Source organism: Panthera onca, chromosome D2 (assembly GCF_046562875.1).
Source record: "Panthera onca isolate mPanOnc1 chromosome D2, mPanOnc1 haplotype 2, whole genome shotgun sequence".
NCBI classification, from domain to species: Eukaryota; Metazoa; Chordata; class Mammalia; order Carnivora; family Felidae; genus Panthera; species Panthera onca.
In genome coordinates this window covers 40,264,851-40,292,778 of record NC_138349.1, presented here as the reverse complement: position 1 = coordinate 40,292,778, position 27,928 = coordinate 40,264,851, and the positions used below count along the sequence as shown (strand labels likewise).

At 53.3% G+C, this 27,928-nt stretch overlaps 1 protein-coding gene across 1 annotated transcript; it reads right to left on the bottom strand.

Moving 5' to 3' along the window:
- Positions 1-87: 87 nt before the first annotated feature.
- On the bottom strand, positions 88-27,928 carry OGDHL (oxoglutarate dehydrogenase L). Its single transcript, XM_060642187.3, has 24 exons — positions 27,819-27,928; positions 25,465-25,536; positions 24,198-24,402; positions 21,732-21,890; positions 16,731-16,833; positions 16,221-16,336; positions 15,919-16,073; positions 14,947-15,093; positions 13,032-13,122; positions 11,791-11,970; positions 11,424-11,552; positions 9,652-9,831; positions 9,198-9,350; positions 8,556-8,658; positions 7,911-8,039; positions 6,791-6,941; positions 6,169-6,296; positions 5,365-5,543; positions 3,536-3,607; positions 3,323-3,448; positions 3,147-3,219; positions 1,620-1,783; positions 1,292-1,446; positions 88-835 (listed from the first exon to the last, which is right to left on the bottom strand). The coding sequence occupies exons 3-24, from the start codon at positions 24,399-24,401 to the stop codon at positions 712-714; spliced, it is 3,021 nt and encodes a 1,006-aa protein (XP_060498170.1). The 5' UTR covers position 24,402; positions 25,465-25,536; positions 27,819-27,928; the 3' UTR covers positions 88-711.

Here is a 27,928-nt window from a genome sequence, read left to right as displayed (position 1 = left end):
TTTAGTTTGTTCTCCCTCCCCATTCCCTACCTTCTCTAAACCATATGCCTCTTCCCCAGTTTTACATGAAATGAAAACAGAAAAACTCTCTTAAGCACTTTTTTATTTCTCTGTTATTTGGTTTTCTGCTTTGGTACACTTGAGCTGCGGCTGTATTTCACACAGAAGCTGACATACCTCATTATGACACGCTCCATAAAACAGAGCACATTTAAATCACCTGGCATGGTTTTGCTTCACCTGGTTGTTATTGCTGAAATCTTTATTTCTAAGAGCACGAAACGGAACATTCCTTGAATCTACAAATGAACAAGGACAGGGTAAACAGCAACCAGATCTACCAGGATGGGAGATAGGGGCCAAAGACATGGGCTCCTGGGTGGCTGTCTGCAGAGACACGAACAGCACAGATGGAGAAGTCACACAAAAATTTCAGGAAGACCAGGGCAAGTGGGGAAACACTCCCGAACTACAGCCCATCTATCAGAGCCCTCTGGCTAGCTCAGTCCTAACAGATTCTGACATAAACAAACACCAAGGTCCAAGGTAGCATAATACTGAAGCCAGCAGCACCTACCTTTGGCCTTAATCACTTATGTGAGTATTGTTTTATCCTGGGGCTCTGGGCGGCCCCTCTCCTGGGCAGGAGCACACCCGTCCCTCCCCTCACTAGCCAGTCCCACAGCAATACCCAGTCAGGCCTTGCCAGCTCTAAAATGTCTTGCCCTCAAAGGCCTGGAGATTAAAGGCAGTATCCAGAAACTTCTTCAGAGAAACCAGGTGAGTGTTCCTGTTTCCTGTGGCTGGTGCAGCCGCTGGGTCACGGCCAACGTACCTGGGGGAGAAGAGACACGTTAAAAGGAGGTCTGGGCCTGGCCTGGCCACTACCCCAGGACTGCATCGGGTCTAATCCTGATCATCATCCTGCCATAGAGGTGAAGAGCCTGAGGTCCCAAGAGGCTAAGTGACTGGCCTATTATCAAAGGAGCTCTGAGATATGCAGCAAGTCTTCTAGTTCAGTTCCGGCTGCAGAATGAAGACAAAGGTTTAGTCTCCGTAAGGTGGAACTGATGGGGTCCCTGGTCTGTCCCCAACAGCCATAAAGCCAGCAGGGACTATGAAACTATCCCCTTGATTTCCAATGTGGTCCAGAGAAGCGCAGTGGCCAGTTCTGGCTCACACAGCAAATGGGCTGGGCAGAGCCAGGACGAAGCCTCAGGCCCTCAGAGTCCCTTGGGCTCAGCAGAGGCAAGGGGTAGGTGGCAGGCACCCGTACCCCCAGCCTCATTACCATATGGGCCGTGCCCGACTCAGGATGGTCATGAAGCGCGGGCTGATGTAGTCATAGTAGCCCATGTTCTTGTGCTCCTCCTGGCACCACACCAGCTCTGCGCCCGGGTACTTCTCTGCCTCTTGCTTGATCAGGTCGAAGGGGAATGGAGAGATCTGGGGCAGGCAGGGAGAAAGCGGAGTACAGCTGGGAGAAGGGGGGTGTGCCCACAGCCCCAGCTCCCCTCGTGGGGCCTAGTCCCGGCCCTGCCTGGCATGCTGCCCAAAGCCCGGGGGCCAGTGCTTTGACCTTGTCTACCACTCCGACTGGGTGAGGGCATGGGGTGCACCTGCTCCAGGCGGGTGATGGCCACTTGTTCCTCCAGGCCCTGGCTGCTCCGCTCCTTCACCAGGTCGTAGTACACCTTTCCAGTGCAGAAGATGAGCCGCCGCACCTGCTCAGGAGCCTGCGCCGCAGCTCCATCCTCAGGAATCACCCGCTGGAAGCTGGCCCCTGGAGGTCCAACAAGGCATGGCAGGGACATCACCTCCCACAGGTGCATCAGCTTGGCCAGAACAGCTAGAGAATAGGACCCGCATCCCTAGCCACCCCCATGCTCTCCCTGGCCACTGAGACTAACCCCCCAGGTTTGGATCTGTGGCCTCTTGAGCCAAACCACAGAGCAGGGGACAGATGACACCCTGAGATGTCACAGGAAAGGGACAGAAATGGGCTGGAGCCAAGACGGAGGGGCAGGTATGACAGGGAGAGCCCTTGGAGAGGATAGAGAAGGTGACATCAAGTCCTCATCTGATAGCATCAACATCTGCCCCCAACCTGCTCCCCATCCAGTCACGCTTACCTTCTGCATGCACTCCAGCCACCTGCTCACCAAGCTAGAAGGTGAGCTGTCTGGGAGGCTGCGCACATTTCTCCCTTCCTCCCTCAGGCCTGCAGCCAGGCCACCATCTCCCAAGTTCTGTACATTTTTCCTCCCTGGGCTCACACCACGTGCCAGGCACCAAGCCAAGAATGCTACAAAAACCTCTGAGGAAGACACTATAGTGTCCCCAAATCTCAAGTGAGGACACTGAAGCCCAGAGGGTACCTGGCTGCCAGGCCTCAGCAGAGAAAAGCCAGCACCGGGTGTTCAGCCTGGGAGGTCCGCAGTGCCAAGGCCAGAGCTCTGAACCGCCGGTTCAGTCACCTGCCCACACCAGAGGGGATGCCCCAACACACACAGGTGACAAACAAACACCTGTCCACACCGCCGAGTCCCTTCCTGGCCAGCACCTGCCATTCTCCCTACTACCCAGGACTGTGTTCCAAGATGGCTCTGCTCTCCGAAGCGTCAGGGCCCCACATCTGCCCCTCCCTGGTCCTCCCCTGGGTCACATCTCAATTCCAACACCTGGTCCTTCAGATGCTTTATCTGGCCCTCAACTACTGGGTAAAGGAGCCTGAAAGCTCCTGGAAGGAGCACTGGGTCCCCAGGGCCAGTAGTATCTATTTGGTTCATGAGTGAAAGAACACTGAATGAATAACTGAATGATACTCCGTGCCCTGCTGTACTGGTCAGACCTCCACCAGGCCTCCCACATCTCAGCTCCCCCAGCACAGCCAGGTGGGCCCTGCTTTGTAGCTGGGGGAGCACCCAGCGCCCTGCTCTGGCCCTGCTTCTCAGCCCAAGTGACCCAAGCCAGACCATGTCAGGCGGCCACCACGCTAAACTCCCAACCCGGCCACCGGTGAGGAATGAGCCAGGAGCTGCTGCAGAGGCACGGACAGAGGCGAGGACGGAAGAGTCCCGGGAGCAGAGGGCCATGGGCCACCAGGCCCCCCATCAGCCACCTCCCCAACACACTTGGGCACTTACCGGATACCATTTGGTCAAAGCTGGACTTGGCCTCCGGGTGCCTCAGCAGAGACTTGGGTGTGAAGATGATCAGCTAAGAGGGAAACATGTGCCCAGCTGCCAGCTGCCCTGCATGGACAGGGCTCCCACAGCTGGGCCCGGCACTGCTATGGCAGTGAGTAGGGCAGGCAGCTCACCGGCTTGCGGAAGGGCAGCAGGACCTGGCGGCGCAGCACGTGAAAGTAGTTGGCCGGTGTGGAGCAATTGACAACAATCCAGTTGCAATCGTAGAGCTGGCTCACCTCGAAGTCCTCGGTGAACACCTGGGGGGCCGGGGTATGGCTGGGAGGTGGCCGGCCCGTGGCCCCCGCGCCCTGGCCTTGCCCCGGAGGAGGGAGGGCACTACTCACGGGGTAGGCATCGGAGTCATCGTTGCTCATCTGCAGGAACCTCTCAGGCCTTGCTGAGGAGTGTTCCGGGCCCTGAAAACAAGTGCTACATGGCACAGGCTGGCCTAATTGTCACACAGGACAGACCCCTGGCCCTGCAAAGGCCCAGGGCTCAGGGGAAAGTCTGGGTGGCTTCTTGGAGGAGATGCCCTCTCTCTCTGGAGCCCAAACCACAGTAAAGGACCAGGAATGTGGAAGAAGAGTAGAGAGGACATTCTCAGAGGAGGGTCTGGCTAGAGCCAGCACACGTGAATGTGTAGGGCAGGAAGGACAGGCAAAAAGGCCAAGGTGAGATGTTTTTTCCTGAATGTTCTGACCTACAGCAGTTACCATTTACTGAGTACCTGCTGGGTGCTAGGCACAGCTCTATGGACCAAATACACATCACTCACTAATCTTGAAAGCAGCCCCATGGTGTAGACATTTGTTTCCTCGCTTTGCAGATGAAGGTGAGTGGCAGAGAGATGAAGGAACAACCCCACAGTCACTCAGCCACAGGAGGCACATTCGAACCCTGACTGCTGCTCCTGCTCTCACCCACATGGGCTGCTCCGCTCCATGGCAGCAGCAAGACAACACCACACTGACCTCCAGGAGGTGGCTCCCCATGAGATGAGGGCGACCTGCCCCACAGCCCCAAGGACCCGGCGCCACGGCAACAGGCAGGCCACCCAACCCTCCCCACCCAGCCTGGCTCAAGCTCCACCCTGTGCCTCTCCAGCTAAATGTCCTTGGGCAGGGCCAGTCCACTTCTTTCAAGTGTGAAACGGGCCACAGGACTGACCGCCCAGTCCAGTAGTGAGAATCCCACAGGACTACACGCGGTGCTCAAGATGCTCAGCACAGGGGCGCCTGGGTGGCTCGGTTGGTTAAGCAGCCAACTGTTGACTGAGGCTCAGGTCATGATCTCACAGTACGTTGAGTTCCAGCCCTACAGCAGGCTCTCTGCTGTCAGTGTAAAGCCCGCTTTGGATCCTCTGTCTCCCTCTCTCTGCCCCTCCCCCACTCATGCAGCGTGCGGGTGCTCTCTCTCTCAAAAAAAAAAAAAAGATGCTCAGCACAGGGAGTCCTGGCTCTGAACAGCCATTCGGTGATGATAATAGTGATCGGTCCCTGACTAGATGACCAGTCCAAGCTGAACAGGCCCTCAAGGGACATCCACTGTAGCCCAATCATCCAGGGTGGGGAAGGCAGGTCACCTGCCCCAGGTCACAGAGCCAGGCAGAGGTCACAGAGGCTTCCCTGGAGCCGGTGCAGCCCTCCCATCCCCCCAGCTGGTCAGGCTGAGGGCTCTGCTCCTCCCCTTCCCTCCCTCACGGGCCTGCACATCCTCCCTCTTCCCTGTGGGCGGCACACACACTGGTCACTCAGGAGAAGACCACAGGACTGGCAGGAGGGCACAGCGTGACATTCAGACCTCAGCTTCTAGCTGTGTGACCTTGGGCAAGCCACTCGACTTCTCTGTGCCTCAGTTTCCCTCATCTGGAAACCGGGAGCAGTACCTAGTTCGTTAATTTGTTGTAAGCACTGGAAGAGCTCACAGAGAGGGTTTTAAACAGCACCCAGTCCAGAGCAAACCCTCAGACATATCAGCGACTTTACTGCTAGTGACAGCAATGTCAGCACAGCAGCAACGCAGACCTACGCAGGCCCCAACCTGAGCAGACCCGTGTGTTCCAGGGGCCCGGAAGAAAAACACCCCCCAACCTGGCTGGAGGCCAAGGGTCCACCCACCTTCTCCCAGGAGTGCCACAGCCCACCCGGCCCCCAGCCACCACGATGGCCCTCACCATGCCCTCCATGCCATGGGGCAGCAGCAGTACGATGCCGTTGTGCCGCACCCACTTGGCCTGGCCGGTGCTGATGAACTGGTCGATGATGCACTGGGCCGTGTTGTGAAAGTCACCAAACTGAGCCTCCCAGAGGACCAGGGCATTGGGGCTTGCCATGGCATAGCCCAGCTCAAAGCCTAAACAGAAGGCACAGACACAGAGCCTGCCACACATTGCCATCAAGTGGCAGTGGCTCCATTCAAACCCAGCTCTTCTTCATACACTCTCCCTGCCCCCACCCATCCTTCCCAGCAGGCCAGCAAGAGCCAGGGGACTCCTTGGGCCCAAAGGCCAGAATCTTCCTTCCTGGGAGATGACAATACGCCCAGAGATGCCCACCCTCAGCTCCGACCTCACCTATGGCCAGCTTTAGCATTATCTAGACAAGGAGCCGAGTCCAAAGATACCTTGGGGAGGCAGCAGGAGCCATCTGCCAAGAGGAACCCCCCAAAATATTTGCAGTGATGTTGAGGGGAAGGGAGGGAGTGGGGGGCTGGTCTCTTCAGGGTTTCTGCCTCTGGAAGGAGATAGTGAGGGAGGAAGCAGGCCAGCTAAAGGTCAAGCCAAGGGAGAGAGAGTACAGGGGACATAGTCCCAGGAGCCCAGAGCCTGGAGAGGGGCTCTGGAGATAGAACTGTTGGGTGCAGTGCAGGGGTGGTCATGGTCAAAACAATAAAGCTAGGATAGCTTGGGGTGCAAGACCCTGTCCGGTCCCCAGGGATCTCAGGGCCCGTCTGACCTGCAGGCAGAGTTCTGACCCACCCAGGACTCCATACTCTGAGAGGGAGCTGTTGCACACAGTGTAGGGGGCCTGGTCAGGCCAAAGGTGGTTCATGGGGACACACGTCCTCCGGTCAACTTCCTGGTCATGGAGAACGTGGTGCCGGTGACTAGAGAGAGACAGATGGGGAAGGGATGGAGGGCAGGTGGATTACCACCTGTTCACCCACAGCAGGTGGACCAGGTAACAGGAGGCAGGCAAGCCTCTGTCGCTGTGCCAGGAAATCAGACAGAATTCCATAGGATGGCCACACCAAGAAGATCCTGGGAAGCCAGAGCAATCTGGTCTCTCCTCCAGGTGGCCTTCCTTCCCAGTGGTAATCCCACGGGGTCAGAGAGGTGGCCCAGCAACCTTCTGAAGGCTTGACCCAAGAGCAGGGGCTGGGGATGCTGATGGGGTTACCTGTGACTACCTCAGCCAGATAAGGCCTTCCCAGACCTGGTCCAGGAAGAGAAGGAAGAGCCAACTCCACTCCGGAGCTCCTGGGCTGACTCTGGGAGACTCTGAGCAGCACAGACGAGCTCCCAGAAAGCCCGTGGGGTCAATGTGGACAAGGCTAATGCCCATGGGGCCCAGGACCCAGAGAATGTTCCCCACCCTCACCTGAACGTGCCCCTCTCCACATCCTGCCCACTAAGCCGCACGTGGATACCCTCCTTGAGCAGGGAGCCAAAGGCCATGTACTCTGCCAGTGCCCAGTCCACCGTCCGGTTCTTGATCATATCTGCACGGCCCCGCAGGATTCGAGAGAGGCCTGCGGGAAGAAGCAGCCGGCCTGAGGGATTCAGGGACTTGGCGACCCCACCTGGGACAGCCCAGGTGTGTATGTACTCCACGGACATCCCTCCCACAGAGCAGGGCCTTGGCAGGCCGCAGGAAACCCACTCCATGAGCAGGACTGAGCGCACCATCCCCAGCTTCCCTCCCTTCGGGAAGGAGCAGGCATCACTAGGAGAGCACCTGCCACATGTAGATGCCGCGTGCACTGAGGAACATTCACCACAGGTCACCTGCCGCTCTCCAGATGAGGAGACTGAGGCTCAGAAGAGGGAATTATCTTATGCATGACCACAGCACTATAGAGATGACTGGATCTGAGCCCAGGCACCCAGCCCAAGCGGGGCTCCTGTTGGTCCTATACCTACACGGGACCCATGTGACACACGCACAGAGTGGGCACCCCAAGACGCCTGGGCTGCCACGCACACTGTGGAGGAATCTCCTTGGAACTCCCACAGGCTGGTCCGAGGGTGTACAGGCACCCCACACCATCTTAGGGGCCTTCCAGGCTGCCCAACCAGGACGGCCACAGCCAGGAGGTACAGCTAGGCTCACTCAGGAGTGGCAGGGTCGCCCTGTCTCATCCATCCAGGTCAGCAGCAGGCCCAGCACTCCTGCCCACCCCCCTGCCCACCCCTGACATTCCAGGTCCAACTACCCACTCCACGGAAGCCCCTGCTTCCCTGCTCTCCTTCTGTTTGACCGCAGACACCCCCAGAAAAGGTACTGGGAAAATCCAAGGTGCCCAACGTAAGCCTTGGTCATTGGCATCCAGCAGGGAGCGTGGCTTCTACATCTGCCCACCCTAAGAGCAACTATTATCATGGACACCTCACAAAAGTGCAGAAGAGGTTCCAAGAGCTCAGCCGACGTGCCAACAACCAAGTGGGGACACGGCCACCCCTCCCCGACCCCTGAGCACCATCCTGCACAGCAACCTCACCTGTGTGGATCTTAAAGTCCTTCAGGGGCACGGAGCTGGCCACTTCACCAATGTGGGTCAGCACGTCCTCGGGAATGCCTGTGGCCGGGCACGTCATGCTCTTGGGCTCCCCGTCCACATTGAAGAAGCCTGAGAGAGTGGAGTCTGAGTGCTTCTGGGTGGTGATCGGGCCTCAGATCCCCTGGTCAGCGTGCCTCCCCAGGACGCAGGGGCCCACATCTTCCTTAACCCCACCTGCACTCAAACCCTGACCCACCCTCGGGACCTGCAACAGCTCACAGCCGCAGCTCAGTTCCTATCTTCCCCTGGGCCCCTGTGGGGACCACTCCCTGGGTCCAGGGTCACAGCCATCCAGCTCTATCCCACGGAGGCCCTCTGAGCACCCCTCCCCCAGGCTCTCTCCACTCTGGCGTCCACCAGCTTTGGTTCAGCCCTCCCTTTCCAGAGAATAGCTGGTTACACATGCCATCTCTCCTGTATCCAGGCCCATCCCCACCTGCAGGAATCAGCCCCCCACAGCCTCAGAAGTCTCACGGATGGAGCCCGCAGCCTCTGGGCTGGGCAGTGACTGCCCTTACCAGGGCCCACTGCAACCTTGGTCCCAGGCCCTGGCGAATCACTCTCAGCCACACACCACTCACTCACCGGGCCAGGGGGAGTCCAGCCAGTGCTTTATATGCAGAATCTTTTTATCCTTGGACCTGCCATACGCCTCCTCACAGATCCGGTCATATTTGGCAATTTCTTCCTGAAATCAGGGGGAATGTGGGGATTGAGATATTGATGGCCCAGACAGCCAGAGGCTGGATCAACCCAGACTCGTAAACCCTGGTCCTCCTCACTACATTCTAGAACTGTCTGTCTGCTGGCCTGCAGGGACCCTGTGGCCAGAGGCCAAAGTCTCAGAATTAAGGGGGATCCCTCCTGCTTAGCAAGGGACTTGGAGGCGGCTCAGAAAAGAGTCACAGTGCTTCCTCTCAGAGCTCCCTCAAGGCGCGAGGACCAATGCATCCACAGATAACTGTGAGGACAAACAGTTCAGGCCTGCCTCCTGTAGGAAGTCTTCTGGACTCCTGCCTGAGGCTGAGCTTCCCCCACATGGCAGCATTCCCTATGCCCCACCAGGCTGTAAATGTCTTTGGTTCTCTGTCCTTGACAGCTAGGGGATGTTAGGGACAAAGGCCATATTGGCTACTTCTTTAAATCATTGCCAACATCACCAACTACCCCAGGGTCCCGGCTCTACTGGAGGCTTATCCCAGGTGTCCATGATGCTGGCCTGCCCACCTCGAACTCTTGCAGGGTGACGGTGCCCTCAGCAATGAGCTTGTCCGCGTACTTCTTCAGCACAGGCACCTGTCTGTGGATCTGCTTGTACATGAGCGGCTGTGTGAACATGGGCTCATCCATCTCATTGTGGCCACGTCGGCGGTAACAGACCTGCAAGGACAGCATGGGGAGGGGCTCAGTCCATGTCCCCAGGCAGTGCAGGACTAGTCACTGCACAACTGGGGCACAGCTGGCAGGGTACACCCTTCGAGGCCCCTGAAAGCCCCCCACTACCACCTATCACTGAATGCCCCACCTCCTGGCCTTTGTACAGACTGGTCTTGGGGGCACTAAGCCTTCCACCCGAGAAGCACTCCCAGCCCTCACTGCCAAAGATATGGCAGACGTGGCCCACGTGGCACAGCAGGGACAGGTTATATACTCCCCACCATGCTCACAGCCCCAAACCCACCAAGTCCACCACAACATCTTTATTGAAGGTGTTCCTCCACTCAGCTGCCACACTGCACACATATATCACGGCCTCTGGGTCATCTGCGTTCACATGGAAGATAGGCGCGTTAACCACACGAGCCACATCAGTGGGGTATGGTGATGAGCGGGCCATGCGGGGGTCTGTGGTGAAGCCGATCTGCAGAAGCAGGAGGAAATGACAGCACCTCTGTATTCTTAGAGCTAGACAGGCAGTGGGTCAAGGAAACTGCCTGGGAGACCGGTGGGTCAAGGAAACAGGAGTTGTCTTTGCCTTGAGGTCCATTAGGTGTGACCAGGAGATACATGGCACATGAAGGGCTGAGAGTCAATGGCCCTGGGGCACCTGGGTGGTTCAATCAGTTAAGCGTCTGACTTCAGCTCAGGTCATGATATCATGGTTGGTGGGTTCAGGCCCTGCATCGGGCTCTGTGCTGACAGTTCAGAGCCTGGAGCCTGCTTCGGATTCTGTGTCGCCCTCTCTCTCTGCCCCTTCCCCGCTCATGCTGTCTCTCTCTTTCTTTCTCTCTCTCTCTCTCAAAAATAAATAAACATTAAAAAAAAAATTTTTTTTAAGAGTAAATGGCTCCTAAATCAGGTATAGCAGCAGGCCCAACAGGGATGGCAGCAACACCAGGGAAATCATGCCTTTTTTTTTTCCTGAATTTTACACAGAGGTAGTAAGAATGCAGGCGTGGGTAACTGCCAGTCCCATCAGTTGCTATGTGTGCAATTCTGAGCAAGGTACTTAAATTCCCAAAGCCTCAGTCTCCTCATCTACGAAAAGGGCTCATTAACTACCACCTCACAGAGTTATTCTGTGAAGATTAAATGACTTAATGCAAATAAGGCAATTAACTCAGGGCTTTATAGGCTCAGAAGAACTATTAGTAAGCACAGCTCCCTGAAGAGCAAAGGCCTGTGACAGCTGTGTTCTAAGACTGGTTCCTATAGAGCTAAAAGCAGCATCTAGTTTCATGTCCAGCCTCTGTGCCAGTTACACCTGTACACCTGTCCTTACAACGTTCTCCATGGTGCGTGTGTATTTATGTATATGTATATGTGTATGTGTATGTGTATGTGTATGTGTGTATATATGTATATGTGTATCGTATACATGTGCATATGTATATGTATATGTGTATGTGTGTATATATGTATATGTGTATGTATATGTGTATGTATATGTGTATATGTGAATATGTGTATGTATATGTGTATGTATATGTGTATGTGTGTATATATGTATATATGTATATGTGTACGTATATGTGTATATGTGTATGTATATGTGTATGTGTATACATGTGCATATGTATATGTGCACGTACATGTATATGTGTATATGTGTATGTATATATGTATATGTGTATCGCATACATATGCATATGTATATGTGTGTATATATGTATATGTGTATTTATATGTATATATGTGTAAATGTGTGTCTATATGTGTATGTGTATACATGTGCATACGTATATGTGCACATACATGTATATGTGTATATGTGTATGTATATGTGTATGTGTATATGTATATGTATATGTATATGTATATGTATATGTATATGTATACATACAGACACACACCAATTTCACAGACCAGGCTGGTCTGCCTGAAGTCATACACTGGGGAGTGGCAGAGCAGTGGGATTAATACCAGGATCACCGCACACTTCCCCCAAAGTGCTACCTGAATTTCAGGAATGGGGGACACTGACAAGGTCTGGCAGGCAGCCCAGGCACTCACCTGGTTGTTGACGACGACGTGCACAGTACCATTGGTGGTGTAAGAGGGCAGGTCACTCAGGTGGAAGGTCTCATACACCACGCCTTGGCCGGCGAAGGCAGCGTCCCCGTGAACCAGGATGGACATGACCTGCAGGGCAGGATGTGAGCCAAGAGGAGCCCAAGCCTGTGCAGCCCATCTCTGTGCACCATACTGCAAAGATCCAGGGCCTGTTCCTCAGGGACCATTACTCACTCGGAGCCCGGCCCTCAAAGGCCATTCCTCAGAGCCTGGCCCCCCGGAGCCCATTCCTGAGCCCAACCCTCAGAGCCCATTCCTCAGAGCCCAGCCCCTCAGAGCCTACTCCTTAGGACCCAGGCGAGTTCACCTTCTTGCCCTGGGCATCCCCTCGGTAGAACTGTTCTGCCTTCGTTTTTCCCTGCACCACAGGGTCCACAGCTTCCAGGTGGGAGGGGTTGGCCACAAGGGACAAAGTGATATTTCTGTTGGTGACCCGGTTGATTCTCTCATGGTACATGCCGAGGTGATACTTGACGTCTCCGGAGCCCTGAAAGTTGAGGTGGGCCGTGATGAACCCACCCCTCTCAGCCGCACAGGCAGACACGTGGACATGCAAGCCCACAGCGGGGCTGGGACGCTCCCTGGATTCTGCTCCCTGGGAAGACTGCTATTCCCGACCTACACCCTCGTCCTGCCCTCCCACCCCACATACTGCCCCTCTTTGTGAAAGGCAGGCAGGTTCCCCCAGGCCTCAGAGGCCAGCCAAGGCCCCTCATCAGAAGCCCTTCACATGATCAACTACTGTCCTCAGCATTAATGACAGTGCAAGCAGAGAAATGAAGGGGGTGTTGAGACCGGTGGCAAATACTGGAGCTGGACCCCTACCTAACTCCTTGCACCAAAGCAACCAACAATGTACACATGACAGATGAGCCTACAGTACAGCAGAGAAAAACCTGTATGTTTCAAGACCCTTCAAAAACAACATACAAACCTCAGAAGCCATAAAAAATAGGGCAGCTAAAATTTAATAAATCTGCCATGAAGGAAGCAAATCCATGCAGTATTAGGGGGAAAAAAATCAAGCTGAGAAAAGTAACTATAAGACAAATGCAGGCAAAGGCTAACACCCTCAATATATAAAGCACTTTTACAAACCAGTAAGACAAAGCCCATCCCATAGAAAAATGAGCAGGGGCGCCTGGTTGGCTTAGTCGGTTAAGCATCCAACTCTTGGTTTCGACTCAGGTCATGATCTCACGGTTCATGACTTTGATCCCCGAGTCCAGGCTCTGCACTGATGACGTGGGGCCTGCTTAGGATCCTATCTCTCTCCCTCCCTATGCCTTTCCCCCATGTGTACTCTCTGTGTCTGGGCCTCAGTTTCCCTGGCTGAAAAACAAGGAGGTTGGTCCAGATTACCTGAGGACTCTCCCAAGTTTCAGAGATCATAGCACTCACCTTGGTGGCCTCACAACAACATACCCATTCTCTCCCCATTCTTCCGCATATCCATCCATCTACAGATCTGTTTGAGCCTGGATGCTTCTGGTCCAGCCCCTCCCGAATCTACCTCCCAGATATCTGGGACCAGGGCTTGACACCTACCTCATCTGCTGCCTCCAGCTTGGGGTCAAACTGGCAGAAAATCTGCTCCAGGTCCTTGCGGATCACATTGGCCAGCACATTCAGCCTGCCCCTGCAGCCAGAAGTGGTAGGACTTTCATCTTGCAGAGGCCACCTCCTGCGACAGGCCCCAGCATCCCCCCACTCCTGCCCACCTGGGCCTACCAGAGCCCAGCATGGTGGTCAGGGGAGCCCTCCCAGTACAGCCCAAGGGAGGCCCGGCCCTCTCATCCTGTCTCAATCTACAAGGGCACATGAGTGGCTCTGGTGGGCCAGCTCCCCTAGACACCCCTGTACAACTCAAGACTCTGGAGGTCCTCAAGCAGGAGCCACTCAGCCTCATGGCAGGATGCACATGCACCATCCCCTGGCACCTCCACCCCACTGTCCTCCAGCTAAAAGCTGAGCCTAACCCAGCACCTCAGCCCCAATCTGCTACCCACAGCTGCTCGTACATGACTCCCAGCCCAGCCAGCAGTGTCTTGATGCAGGACGGGGATGAGGGGACTGGACTGATCCTAAGGGCAGGAGTTATCAGGGGACCTGTTCAGGAAAGCTGAGGTCTAAGGGTGGTGGGGACAGGAAAGCGGCCAGAGACCAGGGACTCTCTAGTGCAGCCTGGACTTCCCATCAGGCAGCGGTTTAATTCAGGGGTGGGCACCAGGTTGATCGGGACATTGGGGAGGCCTCAGAACTCACCCCCCATAGCCCACCAGCAGACATCAGCCTCAGGCCTGCACACACCCTGGCCAGACCTCTGGCCTCACAGAAGGGCCATCTTCCAGGTGGGCCTCTCTCCTGTTCTGTGGGTCAGGGCTATGAGGCCACAGGAGCTGAATGAACAACCCTCAGCCCCTCTTGGACAAGCCCTGTAGCCTCAGAGTCCGCTTAACTCCCACTATGGAAGCTTGGCATAGAACAGTCCTTTGGCTCCCAGGGCGCTCCTCAGGCCAGGAGCCTCCCCCAGCACCACCCTACAGTCCCACATCTGCCCTTGGCTGCTCAGTGCCATCCTCCCCAAGAGTTCCACTAAAGCCATGTGTGGGAGACCTCAGACCACTGAGCCAGCTCTTCCTGACCCTCTGATGAGACACTGGGCATTTCTGGGCCCCTCAGAGCAAGGAGCCATCACAGACAAACCCCAGGCTCCTGGCAGCCAGCCCACAGGAGGGAGACTCTCTCACACTGCATCTGGACACCTAGCCACCCCCCGTGCTAGTACGGCCCAGGACTGGCCCACCCACAAGCAGGTGGAGACGGTCGCAGGAAATGCTGGGGCTTTGCCCCTGAGACTGTTCTGCATGTCCTCTCATGCTACATTCCACAGAACCCTTGGTCACCGTGGTCTCTGTCCCCAGGCTGTATTCCTCACTAGTCCACAGGCTCTGGCTCAGAGGTAACCGCCCAGCTGCCAGGCCAGCCTTCCAAGTCTATCAAGGTCTCAGGGAAACATGCAGTCAGCTTGCAGCCAGGAGAAAAAGCCCTCAGCTCACCTCCAGAGATCCCCCTCCAGAGGGTGCCAATCCAAGGCCATCTGCCCAGGCCCTGCCCTCACTTCCCCGGGACATAACCCTCCACATCTCCTTGTCCACAGGAACCTCCAGAGGTATGACACCCCTTTCCTGAAATCCTGGCCCTCTGGGGGACAGCGGCAACGTGGGGAGAGAAAAACTGAGTCTGAGCAAACCTGGTTAGTCCCTGCCTCCATGTGGCTTTGGCCAAGTGCCTGACTCTGTGCTGAGCAGGCCCTGGGGCCCAGCGACTCTGAGAACTTTCTAGGCCATCCTGCCTCAGGTTCCCCCAAAACCCCTGCTCTGATTTTCATCCCCTCCCTTCCATCTCATTCTGCTGGGCCTGGAGAAGAGATGGGCTGTGGAGGAGCAGGAAGGGGGCCCACCTGTGTGGCATCCCCAGGATGACATTCTCGATCCCCATCTCACTGGATTTGTCTATGATGGTCTTGAGGGCAGGAATCATGACCTCACAGCCCTCCAGGCCAAATCTCTTCTCCGAGGACCATTTCCGGGCCAGGAAGTCTTCAAACCTGCTTGGGGAGAGAAGGGAAAGGATGGAGAGGCTGGGGGTCACAGAGGCTGTTGATGAGGGCCACAGCTGGATGCCCGGGGCAGAGGGAGCAGCAACATCACCTTCCTCTGCAGTCAGGACCTGCCATCAAAATCCACCAACCAGGAGCATAGGCCAGAAGGAGACTGGGCATCCCCCCAACCTAAATAAAGACCTCTGCTTGCACGCATCCCCAGCCGTCACCCCCCTCCCCCTTCCAGTCAGACTGTTCCAATAACCCATCTCCCCCTGCTCCCAGCCCATAATCCTATGCATGCACACATGCACATGCGCACACCCACACACACACACCCACACACGCACACACACACACACTCCAACCTTTCCATGACACAAAGACCTCCTCAGCACTCAGCTCAAATTCCATCCTGTACCTCACCACCACAGATCCACTCTGCACCCAGCAGCTGAGCCCCACTCTCTTCTAGGCCCCTGCCAGCCCTGGACCCAGCTTCGGACAGCCAGTGGGCACAGCCAGGTGGTGCCCCACCTGCAAGGAAGCACTGCTACACTCACTCCATGTAGGGACACCTTTCTGCCCAAACTCCCGCAGCCACTTTCTGCCACTTCTGCCCCTGCTGTCATGTTCTCCTGGAGCCCATCCCTGCCACCTGGCCCCTGATGCTTCTGTGGACCTCCCCTGGGCCAGGGGTGAGGCCCATCCAGTCCTGACTTCCCCTACCAGTTATCCTAGTTTCTCAGCCAGGGGCTGGGACATCTCATATGGCCCTGCAGCAGTCCCTCCAACCACTGCAGCCACCCTGCGTGGTGCCGGGGGCCTGACCTCATGGAGCGCACCAGCCGGGCCAGCAGGGTCCGCTTCTCCTCACTGGAAAACTGCATCACACCAGGGGTCTCAAACTTCTGCCGGATCCACTGGCACTGCTCCACGTCATTGATGAACATGAATTCCAGGCCAATGTGCTGGCAGTAGGTGCTCTGGGGGAATAGGTGGGGACTCCACAAGGAGCCAGGAAGAGGGGCAACGGTCCCAGCACCTGCAATACAAAAGGCAGCATCCTCCCTCCCTCTAGCACACTCCAGAGACAGCAGGCAGGTGTGCCTGACACACTTGTATGTGCTCACCTCCAGGCGCCGAATGATCTCCCGCAGAGAGAGGGTATGCTCAGATCCCCCGATGAAGGTGGTCGTGGGCAGCTGGAACTCCTTATCTAGGTCAGCCTCCCGCAGGTCATAGAACGCTGAGGAGATACACACAGCCCAGGCAGCAGAGGGGAGGAGAGAGGGATCAGGCCAGGTGGGGCCCAGCCATATCCCCAGACCTTCCAACAGTGCCCCCGGCACTCTCCCACCAGTTCCAGCCTAAAGCTAAAGGACTCTGTCTGCAGGGTGCACAGGGGTAAAAGAACCCAGCCTGTACCACAAAGGTAGGCTGGGACACAAGCTTGCTGCACATAGTGCACGGGCTAGGGATGAGGGAAGATCATATGAGGCAGCCGGGCAAAGGTCAGAAGAAAGCTTCTGGGGCTGATTGCTGGACCCCAGGCCCTGGAGGCAAGCTATCTCAGAGCCCCTCACAGGGCCACAGGCACCACCAGCCGGCCCCGGCACCGCCAGAGCAATACGAACTCTCACCCAGTTTATCGATGGTTGTGATTAAGTCCGAGGGCACAAAGGAGTCCAGGTCTGCATCCAGAATGCCCAGGGGGTCCAGCTGGGCCACATGGTGGCCTCGAATCTGGGAGAAGGGGAAAAAGGTCAGGGCCAGGCTGGGACCCAGATGGACACACCCTCACCAAAAGCAAAGTTCTGGGCCCTGGCCCCTCATTTCCCACTTCAGAATTTCAACTTTCCACATGTCTCCAGCACCCAGCCACTGCACGCTGCCTTCACCATGACCACTAAGGTGGGCAGGAGCTCCACTCGGCTTAAAAGTACATCATGCCACTTTCAAAAATAAGAAAGCATGCATACACAAAAGTGTTCACTACAGTACTACTATTAGTAATCGCAAAATTCTAGAAGCTTCCAAATGTCCATCAATAGAAGACTGGCGTGTGGATATGGGAAATCCCCACGGGGAGTACTACAGAGCTGTTAAGAGTAATAAAAAAAAAAAAAAATCCCTATCTGCTACTAGGAAGTAGCCTCCCCAAAATACTGTTAAGCAAAAAAAAAAAAAATTATAGAAAAGTATGTGTGGCAAACTACCCGTTATCTAAGAAAGAGAAGATTCAAGTAAATATATGCATTTGCATGTATTTGTATATATACAAATGAACATAGGCATTAGAAAAATGCATCATAAAACAAGAAAACCATAAAGTAAGAAAAACCATGATCTCTGGTAAAAGGAATAGAGTAGAATGCCAGGGCTGGAAACTAGACTTTTAAGGATACATTTGGCTTTGAAAATTTGATTTTGGAATCTTGTAAATAGTTTATATCGCTATAAAACAAAATGAAGTTTTATTTATTTTTTTTAATTTTTTTTTTAACGTTTATTTATTTTTGAGACAGAGAGAGACAGAGCATGAATGGGGGAGGGTCAGAGAGAGAGAGGGAGACACAGAATCTGAAACAGGCTCCAGGCTCTGAGCTGTCAGCACAGAGCCCGACGCGGGGCTTGAACTCACGAACCGCGAGATCATGACCTGAGCCGAAGTCGGACGCTTAACCGACTGAGCCACCCAGGCGCCCCCAAAATGAAGTTTCAAAAATTAAAGTAAAACAAAACCAATGGATTCATGCATCCATTGGTGGCGTAACTACACAACTGACTAACAGAATGTCCCCAACAGACAAACAGAACTCCAGGAAAAAAATATTATAAATTCATTTCTAGTACCAATCAATAGTGGCAGCAGTAGAATTATATTTTAAAACCACAGTGTGCAGGCTATGGGAAAATCAAATAGTCGTTGTATTGATGTCTTTCAGACCTCTATTTCTGGCATCTTTATTTTTTTAAAAAAAATTTTTTTAACGTTTATTTATTTTTATTTTTTTAATGTTTATTTTTGAGACAGAGAGAGACAGAGCATAAACGGGGAGGGTCAGAGAGAGAGGAAGACACAGAATCCGAAACAGGCTCCAGGCTCCCAGCCATCAGCACAGAGCCCGACACGGGGCCTGAACTCACGAACCGTGAGATCATGACCTGAGCCGAAGTCAGACGCTTAACCGACTGAGCCACCCAGGCTCCCCACGTTTATTTATTTTTGAGACAGAGAGAGACAGAGCATGAATGGGGGAGGGTCAGAGAGAGGGAGACACAGAATCCGAAACAGGCTCCAGGCTCTGAGCTGTCAGCACAGAGCCCGACGCGGGGCTCGAACTCATGGACCATGAGATCATGACCTGAGCTGAAGTCGGCCGCTTAACCGACTGAGCCACCCAGGCGCCTCTATTTCTGGCATGTTTAAAAGAAGACACTGATGTAAGATTGATGAGGTCAAGAACAAACCTTAAGTCCTGCATTTGGAGAATCTGAAAACATCAGTATAAACCCATAAATGTGTTGTCTGTTAGGGGCACCTGGGTGATTCAATCTGTTAAGCATCCGACTCTTGACTCCAGCTCAGGTCATGATCTCACAGTTTGTGGGTTCGAGCCTTGCTGGGCACCATGCTGACAGTGCAAAACCTGTTTGGGATTCTCTCTCTCCTCTCTTTCTCTCTCAAAATAAATAAATAAACTTTAAAAAAAATCTTAAAAAAAACAACACATATTTCCTGGCTCTACCCGCTGAAAAGGCCCAGAAGTCATGACCAGACCATAGCAGTGACCCTCCCAGCACCCCGTGAAGAACTGGCTGGTCCAGGGCTAGACAGAAATGTACAAGATAAGCTCAGAGCGTCTTGTCATATCAGATAAGAAAGGGGTCCTCAAACACTGCTGGGGCAGGGAATAAGGACATTTTGACAATGAGAAGGATGGTATCTATAACAGATTAAAACTCATCAAATAGGGGCACCTGGGTGGCTCAGTCAGTTAAGCATCCAACCTTAGCTCAGGTCATGATCTCACGGTTCATGGGTTCAAGCCCTGCATTGGGCTCTGTGCTGACAGCTCAGAGGCTGGAGCCTACTTCAGATGCTGTGTCTCCCTCTCTCTCTGCCCTTCCCTCACTCATGCTGTCTCTCTCTCAGAAATAAATGAACATTAAAATTAAATAAATAAATAATTCATCAAATAGGTTTAAATTCACGCATTCATATCATATTAAATAATAAGAAAAACCTTCATTGGCCACCTTTGAAGTACACTAAGGAACCATGTCATACTTTTGAAAATCAAGCATTGATCTTGCCTTTCCCATACAATTTGCACCTCAGGAGAAGTGGAGCTGACAAAGGTAAGTTTCTCCTGATAGAAGTACTTCAGGTAATAAACAAAGAAACAAAAGCAGAATTAGAATATCATCACCATTTTTACCACTCCTAATGAATTAATGTGTCCAGGAAATAATCACCCAAAGCTGCTGACTGATGAAGTACCCATCACCACCAGGAAGCTGATTTTGAAACAAAAAAATTAAATCTATATTGGATAAAGCTTCTAGATCTAATTACCAATTTATAGAAATTACATGGGACAAAGGGACAGATGAAGTGACACCATGGGGATGCAATCAGCACAATCCAGACTCAGGAAAACTCTACAGCACAAACAACCTGGTTTGTTCCACATAATAAATAAATAAATAAATAAATAAATAAATAAATAAATAAAATGGCAAACACAAAAACAGAGAGGAATCTGTAGACAAACAGGCAAACATGAATACCAACTGCATATCTGATGACATCAAGGGTGATTGTTAACATTTTTAGGTGTGACGGTGCTCTCATGGTACATTTTTCAAGAGCCTTACCTACAGAAATCCATCCTAAAATGTCTGGTGAATGAAATGGTATGTCCAGGATTTGCTTCAAAATCATCAAGGGCCAACAGGTGAGGGCCAGAGGTGGTTAACAGAGGAATCAAGACTGGCCCTGTATTTATGGGTGTGGGGTTTGCGACACAATTCTTCTACCTCTTTTATGTTCGAAAATGTCCTTAATAATAAGTCTGAGGATTTTTCAGTACTGTGTGTAGATGAGCCAAACAAGAACTCTGCCTCCTCCAGGGCTGTGAGGAGCTGCAGCCCACCCAGTGGGAACTTGCTCACATCAGGCATAACCTTTGGCAGATTTTTACCCTACAAATACACAGTAACATGCCTGGATCCAGACACTACTCCGCTGGAAGGACTCCAGTGCTTAGTCTCGGCTGAAGAACACAGAGCAGCTGAAGAGCTGGGAACGGTGGTTGGAGAATAAGGCCCTTGAGCAGCACCAATGCTATCTTGTATGTTATGTGGAGTTTTACATTCTTTCCTCTTGGTTTTCAAAGTCAACGGCTAGATCATTTTCTGGCTCTTTCGGCCAGTCAAGAAGAACAATTATTACTGTTTGCTTGCAGGTGGCCCACAATCCATGGGTCCTCAGGCCTGCTCACCTCCCGCTTCCCTCCCAGCATAACTGGTGCACAGGAAGTGCAGCTGCCACCCCACAGAGTGCCTCATTCAGAGGCAAGGCACCTTTTCCATTTGCTAAGGCCTCCTCCTCCCCCGGCTCCTGCGGTGGCTTGCTGCTCCTTCCCACGGAGTCTCTGCCAAGGGCCCCGGGACGCCCTTGCCCTTCCTTCAGCATGTCTGCCTGACATGTTTCTCTCATGAAACACTTTCTGCCAGATTCCCAGAGAGATCCCAAATGATTACACTTGTTATGGAAGGAACACCCAGAGCAGCCCTCCAATTAGTCCTGTTCAGTCAAGACCAAGAATATGGAACGTCATCAAGATGCTTTGTCAGAGCAGGGGCGCTGGGGACCCAGCAGGGAAGAGCCTAAGTCTCCAGAACAGAGCAGCTGATAGAGGAAGTGCTGCTTATTGAACTATCCATCCATTCATTCCGTAAACCCTAATTAGGTACCTGCTGTATATCAGTCTCAGTCCTGTTGGAATGCTCAGTCAAGAAGAGAAAACAGAAGGGGCACCTGGGTGGCTCAGTCGGTTAAGCATCCAACTTTGGCTCAGGTCATGATCTCACAGTTCTTGAGTTTGAGTCCCACGTCGGGCTTTGCACTGACAGCTCAGAGCCTGCTTCAGATTCTGTGTCTCCCTCTCTCTCTCTGTCCCTTCCCCGCTTATGCACTCTTGCTCTCTCTCATACATAATGTTTATTTATGTAAGTAAACATTTAAAAAAATTTTTTTTAAATTAGAGAAAACAGACATTATTAACAAGGGTCAATCTACTCAACTTTCATTCAACATTTACTGAAACTGATTACTTACTGAGTACTCCTCTGGAAGCTTGGGGCATAGTGGTTTCTGAGACCGCACTCCATTAAGAAAGGCCACCAACAAACAAAATACCAGTATGCACAAAAAATACCAGGGGGTGGTTAATGACATAAACAGTAATGGACAGCGAGTAACCAGAGGAGTGAGAGCCACCCAACAGAGGACTCAGAGAAGGAATCTCTGGGGAAGGTGACTCTGGAGCTGAGCCAGTCCCCTTTCCGTCAGCACCTGGCCATATCCCAGAAGCCAATCCAGCCTCGAAACCTGGGCCCTCCCAGTCACTTACCTGGTAGGCCCGGATCAGGGACTGCACAGCTAGGTGGTCCTCCACCAGCTTGCTGGTCTTGGTCCGGCTCGAGACTGATGGCCTGCTCTCAGGGAACCGTGACTGAGCTGGGTCACAGGCAGCTTCCTCACTGGCTTTCCGGAAGAAGCTGTCCCAGGACTGGGAAGAGGCAAGAAAACAGCCATGTCAGGGTCTGGGAGGAGTTGGGGGTGGTCCTGGTAGGGGTCCCCAGCGGGTGTTGGGTGCTCTTTCACCACCATAGCTCTTTGGGCCTTCCCAGAACCCTGCCAAGAAAACCCCTTGCAACCAGCCCAGGACCCTCCAACCTAAAGCCTGGATCTCTTCAGTCCCCAGCTTGGAAGGCTGTTGGGGGAAGGCTCTAACTTGTGACTCAGGGGCTTCAGGTGTGAAAGGGGCTTCTAGCCCTGGGGGAAACATGCCTTCACACATTGTGGGTTGGCAGGAGGGCAATTAGGCAGGCAGGCCCTCTCAATATTTTCAATGAATATATCTTTTGAACCAGCATTTCCACTGCTAGAAATGTATTTATACAGGAGTGTCTAGATATACATACAAGGATGTATATCCCTACAGGATTGTTCATAAAAATGACAATGTAGGGGCGCGTGGGTGGTTCAGTTGGCTAAGCGTCTGACTTCAGCTCAGGTCATGATCTCACGGTCTGTGGGTTCAAGCCCTGCATCGGGCTCTGTGCTGACAGCTCAGAGCCTGGAGCCTGCTTCAGATTCTGTGTCTCCCTCTGTCTGCCCCTCTGCTGCTTGCACTCTGTCTCTTGCATTGTCTCAAAAATAAATAAACATTTTTTTAAAAAATGACAATGTAAAAAAAAATCTAGGGGCACCTGGCTGGGTCAGTCGGTGAAGCATGTGACTCTTGATCTTGGGGTTGTAAACCTGAGCCCCACGTTCGGTACAGAGATTACTTAAAAATGAAAATAAATAAAAATAAGACCTTAAAAAAATCTAAGTGGTGACCAATAGGACACAGGTTAGATAGATGATGTTACATTTAGATTCTGGAAGATAATGCAGTCTTAAAAAAAATAAGGTGCATTTATTATTGTGGAACAGGTAGAATATCACCAAGATATGTAACTATAAAGTGAACCAAGCAAAGACCACCTGGGTGGCTCAGTCAGTTAAGCATCCGGCTCTTGATTTTGGCTCAGGTCATGATCTCATGGTGGCTCATGAGTTTGAGCCCCATATTGGGCTCTGCGTTGACAGAGCAGAACCTACTTGGGATTCTCTCTCGCTCTCTCTCTCTGCCCCTCTTGCTAGCACTTGTACTCTCTCTAAATAAATAAGCTTAAAAAATGTATATATTAAAAAAAAAGTGTACTATTCATGTAGAAGCCAAAAGCAGATATGCATATGCCTAAGCACCTCCATGTTCTAGAACACAAGTGTTTTATTCGCACCCTTCTTCAAAAGAACAAGTGGCACAAGCCCTCTGGAAAGCAATTTGGCAAGGCCCATCAGAATTATATACACAGATCCTCTGTGACCCAATGATTCCACTTGGGGGAATTTATCCTACAGAGAGCTGCAATGTACAAGATGACAAATGTATGAAATGATGCGCGGGAGCACGGGTCGTGACAGCCAGGGACTGGAAATGAGCCAGATACTTGTCAGTGGGGACAGGCGTGGCACATCCATACAATGGAATACTACACAGCTGGGAAAAAGAACAATGAGGCTCTTGATGCAGTGACATGGAAAATCTTGGAGTTGTGTGCTAAGAGAAGAAGGCTGGAGAAAAGCCACGGATGTTACGTGTTGCTTTTGTGTGAAGGGAGGGAAATTGAGTTATACTCGCAAAAAAATTACCTAAAGAAACTCTCTGAAAGGATACAGAAGAAACTAAGAATAAACTGGGGGACAGACAGATGGGAGCTGAGCAGACATAGGATGGGTAGGGAGGGAGCCTTTTAACTGCATAACTTCACACTTTTGGTTTTTGAATCATGTGATCACTTTCCTCTGAAGAAAATGAGTCAAGAGAAGAGCAGCTTCACTTCTCCCTTTTTGCCCTGTCATCTGATTTTTTATTTATTTATTTTTTCTTACCATCAGCAGGTATTTATTTTGTCAGCTCAGTGCATATATAAACACTTAGGCCCCTAACTACATAACAAAGAGCCACTTGGAAACAGCACAGCATGACCAGGGGGCAAGGGCATATCTCAGACCAGGTGCAGCTGAGCAGGACAGGCTCAGGGCTTCTCAGGCCAGACTACCACCTACTGGCTGGTTCTGAAACAGGAAAGCAACAGACCCTCCTCACTCAACACCAAGGGCAAGGCTTTTATAAACCGGGACGATGGAGGCAAAGAAACCTGTCCAAGATGAGACAGCAGGCAAGCTGCTTCTCGTCACCGCCCTCCACAGCCCAGCTCCAGGAGCTTCCCCCCTCCACAGCGGGCGGAGAGGGGGTGCTGACCTTGTGGACACTCTGGGGGTTTTCCAACCAGGCGAAGTACATCTCCTCCATGTAACTGGAGCTGCCTCCACGTTTGCTGCTTGGGAAGGGGGCCGGTGGCCCAGACGACCTGCTGCGCCGGCTGAACATCTGGATATCATGTGGGGCCAGGAGCCTCGAGGCCTGTGCCCCAAGCCGGGACGGCAGCAGCCTCAGCTGACTCATTCTGGACATAGGCAATGAGGGAGAGGTAAAAACCACAGGACCAGAACAAAGGCTCTGGCAGCCACCATTCACTCATCTGGTATTTTTGGTTCTACTGGGCAGGGGGCCCTGAGCTAGGCATTGATGAGACAGAGGAGAAAATGGAACAGTCTGCCAGGAGTCCCGGATTCACTGCCTAGTGGTAGGTCACAGCTCAATTAACTTCACCAGCTATTCAGCATTCTGAGCCCCAGTCTTGCTGAGCCCACCCACCCAGCCCACATTCCCTCTCTGCTATCCCCCTAAGCCTGATATAGCAACTATCACCAGGGTCCTACCAAAGGGAGCACTCAGCCAAGGTCCTAGAGCCCACTGTGTGGGTCACAGGGCATGTGCAGGCAGTACACCCAAGAAGGAGCGAGCCACGCAGTTGGCCACCCTGGAACTCGAGCAGGGGAGTCCTTTATGGGCTGGGTGTACCATGGCTGCTCGGGAAAAAGCCTGAAGAAAGGGGGGCTGACTGAGCTACACCATCTCAGGGGGCCCATGGCACTGCTGGGTCTCTGGTCCCTGTGACCAGAAGTGGTCACAGTGGCAAGCCCTGGGGCTCCCTCTCCAGGCAATATGGGAGCTTGGCAGGGTCCACTAAGGCCACCTCCCCATACACAGGATTTGTAAAGTAGGACCTCCGTTCCCCTACCCCCATCTCCACCAGTGTGAGCAGAGGCCCCTCCTCTGCTCCAGCCTGGTACTGCCTGGACACAGAACAGCTTCCCCTGAATCCTCATCAACACGCTTCTGCCCAGAGAATCCCAGCCTGTAAGTGGGGTACAACACCAGAGTCACCCCACCAGAGGCCACACAAGCAGGAGCCTGCTTCCCCTTGCACAGCTCAGTCCCAGAAAACATGCCTTCTGGGGCAAAACTGACTCCCAGGTCCTATCTGGTCCTGAGCCAATGCCCCTAGACAGGATTCCCCCACCCTACCCCCACCCATCAGCTCAACCAAGTCTCCAGAACTATCTGGCTGGCCCTTCTATAAGCCCTTCCATCCTGCTTCCTCCCTCTCTCCCTCCAAACTCACTTGCAGTAAAGAGAAGAGGGTGGTCTTCTCAAGCGAGGGAAAGTAGGCTCCTCAGGGCAACCAGCAGGAACTCTAAACAGAGGAAAATTAAAAAGCAAAAATATAGTCCAGTGAAGGGAGTAAGAGGGTGGGTTCAGCTGGAACCTGAGCTCCAAGTGCCCCAAGCTTCCCACATGCCCACCCCCACCAGCTGATGAGTCCAGGTTCCAGAGCAAGGGCCATTAGGGGCTAGATCTCCCTAGAACAGCACCTCTCCAGGTGCTGGGTTGGGGTTCAAGGCATGGGCTCTGGGATCAGAGTGCCAGGGTCCCAACCCCTGCTCTACTACTGACTGTCCCTAGGCAAATACAGGGCTGACCCTGCCCATACGGCTCTGGGCAATGATGGAGAGACATAGGACATACTGGCCTAGAACATCAGAAGAATCTAAACAAGCCAAGAAGCTCTATCATCCCCATTCTAAGGCAAAGGAAACCAAACACCAAGACCATCCATTGTGGGAATAAAAATAAAAGCACACAGACTGTGAGCACTGACTCTGGGGTAGGCACTGTGCTTATTTAACCCTCTCAGCAATCTCATGTGGTGGGCACTTAGATTAGCCCCACATTATAAAAGAGAAACTGGTGAGTGATGGGGCTCAGTATGGTTCCAGAACTTGTACCCTCCTCACTAGAGAGTCAGGATGTAAACCCAGATTTCTCAGAATGACATGCCCTTTCCAATAGCAACAGCCAGAAGTGCTCTCTCTGCCAGCACCCACCCCCACCCTCGCAGGGGAATGGGATGGCTCAGGGTGGCAGTGACAAAGAATGGCTGTGTCCAGCGTGGCCTAGTACAGGAATACCATGTTTCACAAACACTGAATGGTCTGGAGTGGCTGCTGGACACTGCTATGACCTTCACCTGGCCTGGTAGGAAGGCAGCCAGCTGGCTACCCCTGCCCCCATCCCAGCAGGGCTTGAGGACCCAGGAACCCTGGAGGGCTAGAGACAGAACCAACCTCAGTATCTGGAGCCAGAGCCCCAGCCAACCCTACCAGGTCCTGTCCACACAGGCGAAGGCGACAGCAAAGAGTCAGTCAGGCACGCTGTGGACCCTCTGCCCAGCCCAGTCCCCAGTGGACTAATAACAGGTAGGTTGCTCGGGGCAACTCTTGGGGGTCTCTTCTCTAGGGACAAGGTCAGTACCATCCCCACCCCCAACCCCACAACCATAACAACTGCACACATGCTGTCCAGGAAGCCTCCCACATGCAAGGCCCTGTCTGGGCTGTGCTGGTGAGGACTCCTCCTGCAGTATGTCCATTGTTAAGATGAGTTAACAGAGATCCAAAGAGGGGAAGGGCCCTCCCCAAGACCTTGAAGCCAGGCAGCAATGGAGGCTGGACTGGCAATGCTGCAGGCCTACTCTGGCCCCACATTCTAAGAACTGGGTGGGCTTTTCCCTAGTTTGCTGAACCCAAGAGAAGGCAAACTCCAAGGTAGGAAGCAGGGCAGGGAGGGGTGTGCTTATTTCACTGGCAGAGACAAAGGGCCTGAGCTAAAGCCCAGAGGTTATAAAAGTACAAAGGTAGTCAGGACCTGTTCCAAGAGGCTGTGGTTTGTGTGGGGAGGAGTCGCAGGGAAGGGGACGCAAGGGCGGGCTTGGGCCCATGGTGGAGGGGGGTCAGAATGGGGCCCTTAAGGTCCGGTTTATGCCCATTGTACCCCGCTGAACCTTCCCGTCTCCCCCAACATCTCTCGGGGTACGGGAGAAGCACTTCCCAGGCTAACTGCGACCTCACTCCCCTCCCGGCCTCTCTCACAGTCTCATTTTCCTCATCTGTAAGCAGAGACCCTGGTTAAAGCTTTCTGTAAGGGCCCTGCCCCCACGAGGTCCTCAGACTTGGAAACTGCCTGGTGTGTCCCGCCAGGCACCTAACGCTGGACCCTCCCCATCCCCAGCTCGACAGCCCTCCAAAGCCTGGCCTGTTGAGGGTGACGATCAGCAGCTCACACCGCCTCCCTCCCCCCACAAGGCCACGAAAGGCAGCATGGACAGTATGCAGTCTTTGAGCTGAAGAACCCACGCTGATGCCAGAAACCCCACCGTTAGCAAGTCGCTCCTTCACGCAAAACACTGCATTCACAGGGTCGAACGTGCGCGAAGGGCTGGGGGTCCTTGGAGAGGCCTTGGCCAGATAAGGGTGGAGCCAAGGTCACGCTCACTCCCTCTCCCACCACCCCCGACGGGGCCTGGCTCAGGACCCAGTGCAGCGGCGCCCCGGGACAGGGGAGCAGAGGGGCCGCCCCCCAAGACGGCAGGAGAAGAGGAGGCGCAGGGACCCGGAGTGGCGAGACAGCCGCGCTCACCGGGCCGTCGGGTCCGCGCGGCAGCGCAGTCCTGGAAGCTGCAAGTCAGGGGCTGCGCGCAGGGGGTGCGCTGCTAGCCGAGCCAATTACCTGGGTCACGTGACGCTGTG

Bases quoted from the DNA above. Each gene is read 5' to 3' on its own strand.
- OGDHL (XM_060642187.3), bottom strand. From the start codon at position 24,401: ATGAGTCAGCTGAGGCTGCTGCCGTCCCGGCTTGGGGCACAGGCCTCG. The intron at 16,834-21,731 runs GTAAGTGACTGG...CCCTTCTCCCAG, and splicing joins CCCTGATCCGGGCCTACCAG to ATTCGAGGCCACCATGTGGC. The intron at 11,971-13,031 runs GTAGGTGTCAAG...CTCAACTTTCAG, and splicing joins AGCTGGAGGCAGCAGATGAG to GGCTCCGGAGACGTCAAGTA.